The following is an 11,978-nucleotide window of genomic DNA, read 5'->3' on the forward strand; positions in this document are numbered from 1 at the left end:
ACGAAAAAGCTTCTGCGGTTCTCCTAATAGCTTCTTGAAAACCTCATGTCTCCCTTTCATAGTACAAGGTCATGCTGTAAAAAGAGATGTTGTGTTCCTACTGGATGGTTCTGAAAACACCAGGAACGGGTTCACAGACATAAAACTCTTCCTTAAGAACGTAGTCAAACGACTCAGTGTCGGCGAAGACCGAGACAGAGTGTCTGTGGTTCAGTTTGCCGAAAAACCCGACGTCGATTTTTACCTGAACTCCCACAAGACCGCGAGTGACGTTACCAACGCCATTGATAGTTTGAGTCACGGTGGCGGAGGGAGACGCCTTAACGTGGGGGCGGCACTCCAGTTTGTGAGACACAGCGTCTTTACTTCCTCCTCCGGCAGTCGGAGGTTGGAAGGCGTGCCGCAGATTTTGATTCTTCTGGTTTCCGACCCGTCCTCCGATGATGTCACCAGCCCGGCTCTTGCTCTTAAGGACCACGAGATTGTGTCTCTGGGAGTTGGAGTGGGCGATGCTGACTTTTCAGACTTGGAATTGGTTGCCTTTGAACCTGGTTTTATATACAAGGTCCAATATTTTATGGAGTTGCCCTCAATTCAGGCTAAACTGGTTGCTGCACTGAACGCAGATAACGATGCCCCGGAATCCACAACACCTGATTTAATGGGTAAGAATCTCGTCTTAAAATTTGCGTCATAAGTCCAATGATCTAGCGGATTATCTTGATACAGTAGACCCACCTGGAGACGACAAATCCTGTCTGAGGTGGGGATTGCAAGGTGAAATTATATACATATACTATATATATATATCAGGATAAAAATCTATGGTAATGCCCAGTACACCAGATAACATGAAAATGTCAAAATAATATATATAGTTATGCGTAATACATGTGCATAAGATTAAACATAATTCATAAATATACAGGGAAATAAAAAATTATAAAATTCAATTACCTTTGATGTCACGTGTGTTGAGCTGGTACAATGGAGTAGCAGGTGAATGCAGAGGAGGGAGAAGACGTCAGATTCCCTTAGATTTCCTTGTTAAATCTCATCCAGGGTTCAATAATAGTCCTGATCCTCGATTGGATAAGGCCATGCCGCTAAGCGAGTGTAGCGATTCATCTGCCTTTTTCATTTTTCTTGATAATCGTAATATATATATATATAATATTATATTGTTCTTGGCTAGTTTTGGGTTTCACTTCACCCGAGCATCACTGGGAGCCAAAGTGTTGAGTGTTTAGCAAGCAAACAAAAACAAAATTGAACTGAACTGTATGAAGAAAGAGAAAGACATTGGAGGAGGGAGTTTAGCCAATAGCATATCAGCATTTTAATGAAGCCCTGACGCAAACCAATAGCAGACCAGCATTTTATATGACGTCGACCAATTGCAGACAGGAAAATGCCATAAGGAAGATTCCAAAAAGATGTTCCACACCACTAAGTGAAAACGTCAAAAGGCGGAAACGCCAAATCCTGAGGGTCTACTGCAGCGGTCGGGAACCTATGGCTCGTGAGCCATATATGGCTCTTTTCTTGAGAAACATGGCTCCGAGATAAATTTTGACTATTAGAAATGTATCTATGGAGTTCCAAATTTGGGAGACCCTTTAAATGAAATCTCATTAAGCTATGTATGTTCACTATTGCGATTCCTATGAGAAAACTCCAAGAACAAACTGCAAATACTCAAAAACACTAGCAAACCACTGAGAGCAATTTGATTGGGTGGGCAGTAGAGATGGACTGCACACAGCACAAGGCACTCCCTTCTTCTCTCGCTTAGTGCAGTCTGCGCCGAGGGTAAATACGACCATTTCCTGATCGTTTGCAGTATTTTGTGACATTTTTATGAGAGGAATTTGCTTGCACCTTGTTTTGAAACCATTCTTTAGGACCAAAATGAGCCTCAACACTCTTATGTAACTGAGGGAGGGAGACAAATTTCAGGTGGTGTATTTATATTGATATGTGACACAGGTATTTATATGATTTAATATATTTGATCAAATCATCAAATGACACACAGTGAAATAAAATATGCAGAGGAATTAGATTTTGTCTGGAGAGTGGGTTTGGTGGTTTTGTTAGATTTTCTCTTAAAATATACACTAATTGTCAGCGACCAGACGGAGACAGGACCCACTTGCGTTGCGTTTCTTGCAAGTTTTATTGGAAGAAAGAGAAAGGGTTGCGCCCATGATCCGGTGATTGCTGGACGCGGGAAGCAGGTCGCTCTGAACGCGGAAGTGGATCTTCTGTGGCGAGCGATGGCGGTGTCGGGAACGGAAAAACGGGTCAGTAGCCGGGACAGGAGAGCAAAAAACGTGGTCGGGGTCAGAAGCGAGTCGTAAGACAGAAAAGGAGAGTAGACGTGGTCGGGGACAAAAAGAGGTTGAAAGCCGGGACGGGAGAGTAGAAGTGGTCAGGATCAAAAATGGGTCAAAGCCGGGTGACGGACGGGAGCAAAAAACAGGTGGGAGTCAGGGTCGAAAAAGGCTTGCCTAGGGATAACTGAGGTTCGCAGACGGACTGACAAAAGGGGACAGCTAGGACTGGGTTCAATTCAAATTTATTTATATAGCCCTTAATCCCAAAAATGTCTCAAAGGACTGCACAGGATTACAATGACACAATTAACCGGATCTTAAACCAACATGCGGGCAAGGAAAAACTCAAAAACCTCAGCATGATTATGGCTCTTTGGGTCAAAAAGGTTCCCGACCCCTGGTCTTCTATAAATGTCTTCTATATCAAAATTATCATCCGAGCCTTAGCTTTCAGACCATAGCGTTCTTTACCCACATCACGATACATTTTTTTAAACTGGACTTACTAGAGGTCCACCTTTCGTTCTCTGCCGGACCTTCCTAGTCCATGAACGGTCTTTCCATGTATTCACACAAGATGCAGTCCACAACAAAAGAGACATAGTCTTCCTTCTGGACGGTTCTGAGGACTCGAGAAACGGACTCCCGGCCATTCGGGAGTTCATCAGGAGAACGGTAGAAGAGCTGGACGTCGGAGACGATAAGATCCGAGTGGCCGTCCTACAGTATAGCGACGACGCTAGCGTTTACTTCAACTTGACGGCCCACCCTTCCAAAAAAAAGCTCATTCATGCCGTCCGAAGTCTTCGGCATAAAGGAGGGAACCTGAGGAACACCGGAGCTGCTCTGGAATTTGCGCGGGAGTTCATTTTGAACGCCGCCTCCCAGAGCAGAGTTCTCCAAGGAGTCCCTCAGATTATATTTTTGTTGACGGCGGGCGCATCCGATGATGACGTTTCGAAAGCTGCGGTTGACATCCGTCGACTTGGTTTCCTGTCTTTTGCGATCGGATTGAAAAACGCTAAACGAGAGGAGCTTGAAGATATAGCCTCCTCTTCTGTTTATGTTTTTAATGTGCCTGTTTTTGGCGAGCTTTTATCCATCCAACAAGATATAGTGTCGTTTGTTCAGGTGGGAAAAGCGCTAGAAGTTCCTGTAGGTAAGAACTGCCTCTCCATTTTCCCCTTTTACATTCACAGCGGTGCCTCGGTTTTTGAACTTAAATTGGTTGGACAAACCAATACAGGTTACTTATACAAGCCTTAAACATACTTATATAAACCCAGTGTCTGAAATAACGTCTGCCCGGACGCCCAGGGCGTGCATTTTTTACGTCGGGCGTACTACTTACAAAACGTTTCCGCCCGGATGGCCGACAACTTCAAATCAAACGTTTGCTTTATTCCAATTTCCAAATCTTCGTTCGGTTTGGAAATTTCGTTTCGTTTGGCCATTTTCCTACTCGGGCGGCAGTGGCTCAGGAGGTAGAGCGCTCGTCTTCGGATCAAGAGATCGCAGTTCGAATCCCGGCTCCTCCGTGTTACATGTCGAAGTGTCCTTGGGTAAGACACTGAACCCCTAATACACCCAATAAGCAGGTTAGCGCCTTACATGGCTGCACGGCCGCTATTGGGAAATGTGGAGCACATTGTAAAGCGTTTTGGGAAGTCATTGACTTGAAAAGCGCTATAGAAATGCAGATCATTTCATTTCATACTTGGCAGCCAATCAGAAGACTGCATCGAATAACTTCGTGCTTCCAGACTTTCCCGAGCCTTATAAGGTCGTGTATTTGCATGTTCCAAAGTAGACGCACAGAGAACACAAGAAAAATGGAGAAGTGCTTCGGAATCGAGCCAAAACCTCAGCCCCAGAAGAAATATTCAAAAGAAGCTAACATAATGTATGACGCTACAAAACGTAAACGTACATTAAAAGCATCGTGGAATGAGGAGTTCACGTGGCTTGTAGCAAACATTGCATGAATAAAGATGAGTCAATACAGGTAGAAACTAATGGCAGATGGAAAACAGCGATGTCATATACATGCAATAAATGTTATAAGTAGATTTATAATACACTTAATTTTAAAGTGTTGTTCTGTTATATATTCTGATTAACAATACTTAATACTTTGCAACAATGGGTTTTTTGCGATGAGTTGTCTTATTATGTTTCAAGTTGTGAAAAATGGGGTAGGAAACTTTTCAGATGTGTCCGGTAACGTTTTGTCATGAGTTTCAGACACTGATAAACCTTAAACATACAAAATATGGCACTGAAGCAATTTTCGAACAAATTCAATTTACGAACCATCTCTTTCGTAGGTCGAGAAGCGTCTGTACTGATAAATGTATTCAAAATATCATTTTAATACAAGCACATTTTGTACTACTTACATATCTTTGGGGTGACGTGGAATGGCATCATTTTTCCTCCTTCCTGATATGCGTATTGGCCGGGATTAGCTCACCAAATTAGTCCATCCCGGGTTGACAGTTGAGGTCTTATTTGGTTGAGGTCTGAATTGATCATTCCTGTAGCAAATAAATGGTAAACTCATTAATTCATTCTGGCCCAAATGAAAAGTATGCTTTTCCCAACCTACAATGTAGTCCTAAATATTGAGAAAAATATAATACTGATCTATAAATGTATTAAAAAATAATTATCATGTAATATAAACACATTTTCTACAATTTACATACATTTGAGTGACATATTTTCCTTCCTTGTAGAGTACATTTTGGTTGAGTTTTGCTTTGGGAGTAAATCCTATCCAAATTTGAGGTTGACTTCTGATTTAATCGAGAGTTGTCATTATTTTTCCCATAAGAAACTGAATAATACGTTTTTGCTTATATGAGTAATCCACTTTGTTTTCAAAGCAAACGAACCTCAAACCAGGAATTTAATCCTAAACATACATTAAATATAATATTTCAAAAAATTTAGTTTTCTGGAAAATTTTGACTGAGGAAAGAGGACGTTGAGTTCGGAGGCGTTCGAAAACTGAGGCACCACACTATAATCATTTTCTTCAAACGTCAGTGAAACTGGATCCAACATCTGGATCAGTTGTCAGTCAGTTTCATAATGCTTCATGTTTTTCCACGTGTTCAGAGAAACTTAGTTACCCTGTTTCTGGCGGGCTCACCATTTTTCCTTTTTTGCAGAGCCTTCTCTTGACAATTCCACATTGTCCCTTTTCAGAAGCTCTTCCTTGAGCCAATGATTATTGCATCATTGAAATCATATTTGGATCTGATGAAGGTCCTTTCCAGAGTCACTCACATTTTGTTCTGTTTCACACAGGATGCTCTTGCCTTACTTGTTTTTCCACACATACCCCATTTGTTGTGTGGCTCACCAGTTTCACTTTTTGCAGATCCTTTTCTTGACCATGCCACATTAGCCTTCGTTCAGAAGCTCTTTCTTGAGCCAATGATTACTGCATCATTGACACCAAACTTATATCCGATGATAGGCCATCACGCTTTGATTCTCTTTACACAGGAAGCTCCCGCCATTCTTGTTTTCTAGTGAATCACTTTCTTCCGCTCAATCAAATCACTGCATACCTAGCTAGAACAACTATGTATTCGACTTTGAGATGTGTTTTTTGGTCATTAACAAGGTTTAACCATTTTTCTTTTCTAGTGGAACAAGATTCCCCACAGAGAGACATTGTGTTTCTGGTGGATGGTTCAGATAAAACTTTGACAGACTTCCCGGCAATTAAAAGTTTCATTAAACAAATCATTCAAACGCTCACCGTTGGTGTGACTGGTGACCAAGTCTCTGTTGTCCAGTACAGCAGAGACCCAAAGATGCACTTTAATTTTAAGACCTACACCAATTTACAAGATGTTCTTAGAGCTGTTGATCAGCTGAAACACAAAGGTGGAGGACCTCTTAAGACCGGAGCAGCTCTAGAATATGTGAGGACCAAAACTTTCAAAGAGTCCTCTGGGAGTCGGCACCAAGACGGTGTGCCTCAGATTTTGATTCTGTTGAGCGGAGGTGGATCTCAAGATGACGTTACGAGCGCCGCTGCTGCTCTTAAACAGGACAAAATTGTTGCCTTCTGCATCGGGAACAAAAACTCTGATCTTCTTGAGCTGCAAACTGTCGCATATGTACCGTCATATGCCTTTGCTCTGCGGCAGTTTGACGATGTCGGAAGAATCTATCAGCAGCTAGTTTCCTTTGTACAAAGAGTCCCACGACAGACAGTATCAAACCATGTCACTGTATCAGGTAAGAACATTTCTGACGCCTTCCCTTTCATATTTTCAAAAGCCATTTTATACCATAGTTAGTTACCTACATACGTACATACCATTCTGGCTGTCGTACCCCTGCATGCAGTATTTTAATGTATACATCCACCATATCCCAAGAAGCATCACCCAGCATGACGAAACACCTACTGTCCCCACCTACCCGTCTATGATTTTCAGGGATGTGCGGATAATACTCCTTTTAAAGTTCTTCTGCCTGCTGCCATTTAGCCAGCATGGTTTGGAAACACCCAATGGCATTGTGCATACTTTTTTTATTCAAGGAAGTTCAGTGTCAGTGTCCTCCTGTAAGTTAGGCTTCTCAAACACATACCAGCAAGCTGAGAGCTCCATCAGGCCATGTTCGCTTTGTTCTTTTTTACATGTTTTTCTACGGTAAAAGTTGTATTTAGAGGTGAGGGACAGACAGGGATGATCGGATCCAGCTAGGTGGAAGGGAGGGGTAACTCTGTACGCATGACTGATGTTGCGAAATGACTTATTTTTCAAACCAAGGATTGCTTGTAACAGCTGACTTGTTTTGCATTGCCCTCTTTACTACAGAACCAAGGAATGATGTAGTGTTCTTGATTGATGGCTCATACGACTCCCGAAACGGTTTTGAAGCCATACGTCAATTTATTGAACAAATGGCGGAAACATTGAGCCTTGATGACAGAGACCAGATGGCTGTAGTTCAGTACAGCCGCAATTCCACTGTCAATTTCTACTTGAACTCATATTCATCAAAGTCAGATGTGCTGAATTCTATACGCAGTATCGGACATAAGTATGGCAGACCGCTCTACCTTGGCAAAGCGCTGGAATTTGTCAGAGACAATGTCTTCGCAGCTTCGGTCGGAGGCCGCCGAGGATCTTCGGTTCCTCAGTATTTGTTTGTCTTTAGTGGCGGCAGATCCAAGGACGATGTAAGAGGACCAGCACAATCCCTCAGAGAGATTGGAATAAAGACATTCTCGATTGGAACAAACAATGCAGACGCATTAGAAATGCAAAGTCTTTCATTTACGCCGACACAGTATTTTTCAATCGCGAGATTCGCAAATCTGCCAAGTGTTCATGAACCGATAAAAACCATGATGAAAGATTTTGCGGATACAGACGGCTATACGCCCGCTGTCGGTAAGATTTTTGTCGTGTGTTTTAGAATACAATTAGCTAAAATGAAACGGTCTGTTTTCATTAGAATTTGTGTGTAATTTCAGGTACTTCAACAGTTACACAATTAGAGCTTGGGGGCCCTGCTGACATTGTATTTGTACTTGCTGGATCGGATGATATGCAAGCAAATGAAGGACCTGTTTTGGACTTTGTGAAACAATTTGTTCAAGCAGTAGAAATTGGGCCAGAAAATGTACAAGTTGCTCTCATCCAATATAGCAAACAGGCCACGGCAGACTTTGCCTTAAACTCAAACAGAAATAAAAATGATCTATTGTCTCAGCTGAGCAATGTGAAACTACGGGGAGGCTCAACTGTAAACACAGGTGCAGCCCTTGAATACTCGAGAAAATATATGTTTACAGAATCAGCTGGAAGCAGAGCTCAACAAGGAGTCCCTCAAACGATGATTGTCTTAAGTGGTAAAAAGTCGGATGACAATGTTGCCGAGTCACTGGATGGCCTGAGAAATGCTGGCATTAATCTCTATAGTATTGGAATAAATAATGCCGATAAACAAGAAATGGAGAAAATATCAAACACTGCTGAAAAGGCATATTATATCGATACGAAATCCGACTTTCCTGCTGTGACCCAACGTTTACTGTCTGCGGTTTTATCCGGTAACAACATACCCGAATCTGGTGTTGGTAAGTTCCCTTTTGGTTGAAATATAAATTTCGGGTTTAACAATAGTCCCTCGATCTTTGTGGTAAATACATTCCATAACCACTTGTGTTGGGTAAATTTCCGCAAAGTAAGAAATATATGTACCACGTCGTAACAAAGGGAATCGGTTTGCCAGCACAATTTCCCTCATCTCGGAAAGCACTGTTGAAATTGTAGTGCGCAGACAAACAAAACAAGAAAACTCCGTCTTACTTGTTAAAAAAGCCTCATTTTTACTTTCTGTTTTAAATTCCGTCAGTCCACACATAGTAGATGCAACTGTTGTATCCATCCAGATATTTTGTATGTCTATGTTTCTCTCGAGCCACGTGTGATCACAACGCATAAACAAACAGGACATGGTAATGGAGCACACTTAGTGACTGCAAACAAGCACGCCACTTGATTCGTTTTATTTAATGTCAAAGGTTCGTGGTTACCCCCCAGAATAAAGGGGTTATTGGTTTGTCACAAGTTGTGTAAACGATTAATTTGGACTGCGGCAAACAATGCCCAGGAAAAGGACTGCAGTTATCCGATTAGTTTGAGTGAAATAGTGCTCTAAAAGTGACGCAGCAATTTATGTAAATATCCGCAATAATAATAGGAAAAAAGCTGCCATTTGACAAAGACACGAAGGTCGAACCTCATATGTAAAGGCAACATTCTATAACCAAAGAGTAGAGAGAAATTAAAAAAGATGCACTGTATAAGGTCATGAAACAGATCAAACACACCATTCATAGGGACTGTTGTTTAAAGCTTGTTTTTTGTTTCATTTAGTTGTGACAGACACCAAAAGGGACATTGTATTCCTTCTCGATGGCTCAGATGGAACAAGGAATGGTTTTCCCGCCATGCGGGATTTTATTGAGAGAGTGGTGGAGACATTCAATGTAAAAGAAGACGGAGACCGTGTCTCTGTGGTCCAGTACAGCAGAGATGCAGAGGCCAACTTCTATCTGAACTCATACAATACGAAAGAAGATATTGTAAATGTAGTAAAAGGGCTCAATCACAAAGGAGGCAGACCTCTCAACACAGGGGCCGCCCTCGAATTTGTCAGGACAAACATTTTTACAGACTCCAAAGGAAGTAGACAAGTGCGTGGTATCCCCCAGGTTCTAATCCTGCTCAATAGCAGGCGGTCTTTTGATAGTGTTGATGCAGCAGCCACTGCTCTCAAACAGCAAGGCATTTATACAATCAGCATTGGATTAAGGAGCTCTGACAAGAACGAGTTGCGGAAGATATCCCATGACCCAAGCTACGCTTTAGATGTATTTGACTTTACTGGCTTGCAAAAAGTTCAAGAACAGCTCTATGTCGTCTTGAACAGAGTGCAAAGGGCCGCTTCAGTGAAAACCGCAGAGACTGGTAAGGAAGTTTTCCAGCCTAGAAAAAAATGAAATGTAAATGTTGGCGTCTAAAAATATATATTATTTTTGTGATCACAGCGGATACGCCGGGCAGGGATGTTGTTTTCTTGTTGGATGGTTCTGATGCCACAAGAAACTCATTCCCAGATATGAAACTCTTTGTTCAAAGAGTCGTAGAGAAGCTGAGTCTTGATGACAACAAAGATCAGGTCTCACTGGTGCAGTATAGCAGAGATGCAACAGTCGAGTTCTACTTGAACACATACACAAAAAAGGGTGAAATAATTGACATTGTCAGAGGGTTGAGGCACAAGGGTGGAAACCCCCTCAACACCGGAGCAGCCATCCAGTACTTGAGAGACAATGTTTTCACAGCCACTGCTGGCAGCAGACGTCTCGAGGCAGTCCCTCAGGTCTTAATCTTGCTCAGTGGGGGAAGGTCTTTTGACAATGTGGGTGAGCCAACTTCTGCTCTGAAAGAGATGGGGGTACTGATATTTCCCATCGGCACCAGAACCTCAAACAGTGTGGAGCTGCAAGAAATAGCCCATGAACCTAGATACGCACTGTTTGTGTCTGATTTCACTGACCTCCCCACTGTCCAGGAAGAGCTTCAGGCCTCTGTGAAGGCTGTAGTGGTTGACGTCACTACGGAAACTCCACAAGTACTGGGTATGGTCTTGGAAGTATTAATTTGACTTGGCAGCAAGTGTGACTGTTTCACAAAATTTACCTTTGTTTGTCCTGCCGTCTTTCTTTAGCCGAAGCCAAAAAGGACATTGTATTCCTTCTGGATGGTTCAGATGGAACCAGGAATGGCTTCCCCGCCATGCGCAATTTTGTTGAGCAAGTGTTGGAGAAGCTTAATGTGGGCGCAAACAAAGACCATGTATCTGTGGTGCAGTACAGCAGAGAACCAGAGGCCAGTTTCTTCTTGAACACGTTTAGCACAAAAGAAGATGTTGTGAATGCAATCAAAAGGCTCAGACACCGAGGAGGCAGACCCCTCAACACAGGGGCCGCCCTGCGTTTTGTGCGGGACAATGTCTTTACAGACTCCTCAGGGAGTAGGCGCTCACAAGGTGTTCCGCAGATCCTCACCTTGCTAAATGGAGGTCGGTCTTTTGACAGCGTGGATGCGCCAGCCTCTGCTCTAAAACAGCAGGGCGTCCTAACAATCAGCATTGGAACACAGAACTCTGACAGCAGTGAGCTGAAAAAGATCTCTGACGATCCTAGTCATGCCCTAGAAGTGTCTGAGCTCACTGATCTACCCAGTGTCCAAAACCAGTTCATTTCTGTATTAAGCAAAGTAGTAAAAGCCACACCCATTACACCAACAGCTACTGGTAAGGAAAATCCTCATCTTGAACACATCACTATGTTAACAAACGTGTGCTAACATAAGTTATACAAATATTAGACTTTGATTCTGAAATGTGTCATGTTTTGTTCACCGCAGTGGACAAGCCGGGCAAGGATGTTGTTTTCTTGTTGGATGCTTCTGACACCACAAGATACTCATTCCCAGCTATGAAAGACTTTGTCGAAAAAGTCATCGCGTTGCTGAATGTGGATAATGACAAAGATCGTGTCTCCCTGGTACAGTATAGCAGAGATGCAACTGTCCAGTTTTACCTGAACACGTACAAAACAAAGGGAGAAGTCCTTGACATTGTCAGGGGTATGAGGCACAAGGGTGGAAGACCCCTTAATACTGGAGCAGCACTCCAGTACTTGAAGGACAATGTTTTCACAGCTCCTGCTGGTAGCAGACGTCTTGATGGAGTCCCTCAGATCCTAATTTTGCTCAGTGGCTCAAAGTCCTCTGACAGTGTGGATAGGCCAGCTTCTGCTCTCAAACAGTTGGGAGTGCTAACATATGCCATTGGCACCAGGAGCTCCGATAGCACAGAGCTGGAGAAAATTACCCACGACCCCAGATATGCTCTATCCGTGAATAATTTCACCGAACTTCCCACTGTTGAGCAACAGCTTCAGTCGGCTGTGGAATCAGTGGTGGTTGACGTCACAACTGAAACTCCACCAGTAATCGGTACGGACCCAAAACCCTTAGCTATGTCCCACTAATATGACTTATCAGCAAGTTTCTTTATCAATTGTCC

General features: G+C 42.8%; 4 protein-coding genes across 4 annotated transcripts in view; all 4 read left to right on the forward strand.

The window, feature by feature from the left end:
• The window catches only part of col6a3 (collagen, type VI, alpha 3), a 75,401-nt gene that overhangs the window by 24,179 nt on the left and 39,244 nt on the right, over window positions 1-11,978 (forward strand). The window lies entirely within an intron of this gene.
• On the forward strand, window positions 72-8,474 carry LOC148352503 (collagen alpha-3(VI) chain-like). Its single transcript, XM_088353461.1, has 6 exons — window positions 72-76; window positions 124-665; window positions 2,917-3,460; window positions 5,977-6,599; window positions 7,187-7,765; window positions 7,849-8,474. Exons 1-6 carry the CDS (start codon window positions 72-74, stop codon window positions 8,472-8,474), a joined length of 2,919 nt encoding a protein of 972 aa, XP_088209587.1.
• Window positions 9,331-10,550, forward strand: LOC148352504 (collagen alpha-3(VI) chain-like). Its single transcript, XM_088353462.1, has 2 exons — window positions 9,331-9,850; window positions 9,931-10,550. Exons 1-2 carry the CDS (start codon window positions 9,331-9,333, stop codon window positions 10,548-10,550), a joined length of 1,140 nt encoding a protein of 379 aa, XP_088209588.1.
• LOC148352505 (collagen alpha-3(VI) chain-like) lies at window positions 10,682-11,943 on the forward strand. Its single transcript, XM_088353463.1, has 2 exons — window positions 10,682-11,201; window positions 11,315-11,943. The coding sequence occupies exons 1-2, from the start codon at window positions 10,682-10,684 to the stop codon at window positions 11,941-11,943; spliced, it is 1,149 nt and encodes a 382-aa protein (XP_088209589.1).

This window comes from Urocampus carinirostris, chromosome 14 (genome assembly GCF_059441175.1).
Source record: "Urocampus carinirostris isolate Australia breed hairy pipefish chromosome 14, RoL_Ucar_1.0, whole genome shotgun sequence".
NCBI lineage: Eukaryota > Metazoa > Chordata > Actinopteri > Syngnathiformes > Syngnathidae > Urocampus > Urocampus carinirostris.

Excerpts from the sequence above, each read along its gene's own strand:
- LOC148352503 (XM_088353461.1), top strand. Across the intron at positions 666-2,916 it reads CACAACACCTGATTTAATGG|ATGCAGTCCACAACAAAAGA; the intron begins GTAAGAATCTCG and ends TATTCACACAAG. Across the intron at positions 6,600-7,186 it reads AAACCATGTCACTGTATCAG|AACCAAGGAATGATGTAGTG; the intron begins GTAAGAACATTT and ends TCTTTACTACAG.
- LOC148352504 (XM_088353462.1), top strand. The coding sequence starts at position 9,331 with ATGCGGGATTTTATTGAGAGAGTGGTGGAGACATTCAATGTAAAAGAA. Across the intron at positions 9,851-9,930 it reads AGTGAAAACCGCAGAGACTG|CGGATACGCCGGGCAGGGAT; the intron begins GTAAGGAAGTTT and ends TTGTGATCACAG.
- LOC148352505 (XM_088353463.1), top strand. The coding sequence starts at position 10,682 with ATGCGCAATTTTGTTGAGCAAGTGTTGGAGAAGCTTAATGTGGGCGCA. Across the intron at positions 11,202-11,314 it reads CATTACACCAACAGCTACTG|TGGACAAGCCGGGCAAGGAT; the intron begins GTAAGGAAAATC and ends TGTTCACCGCAG.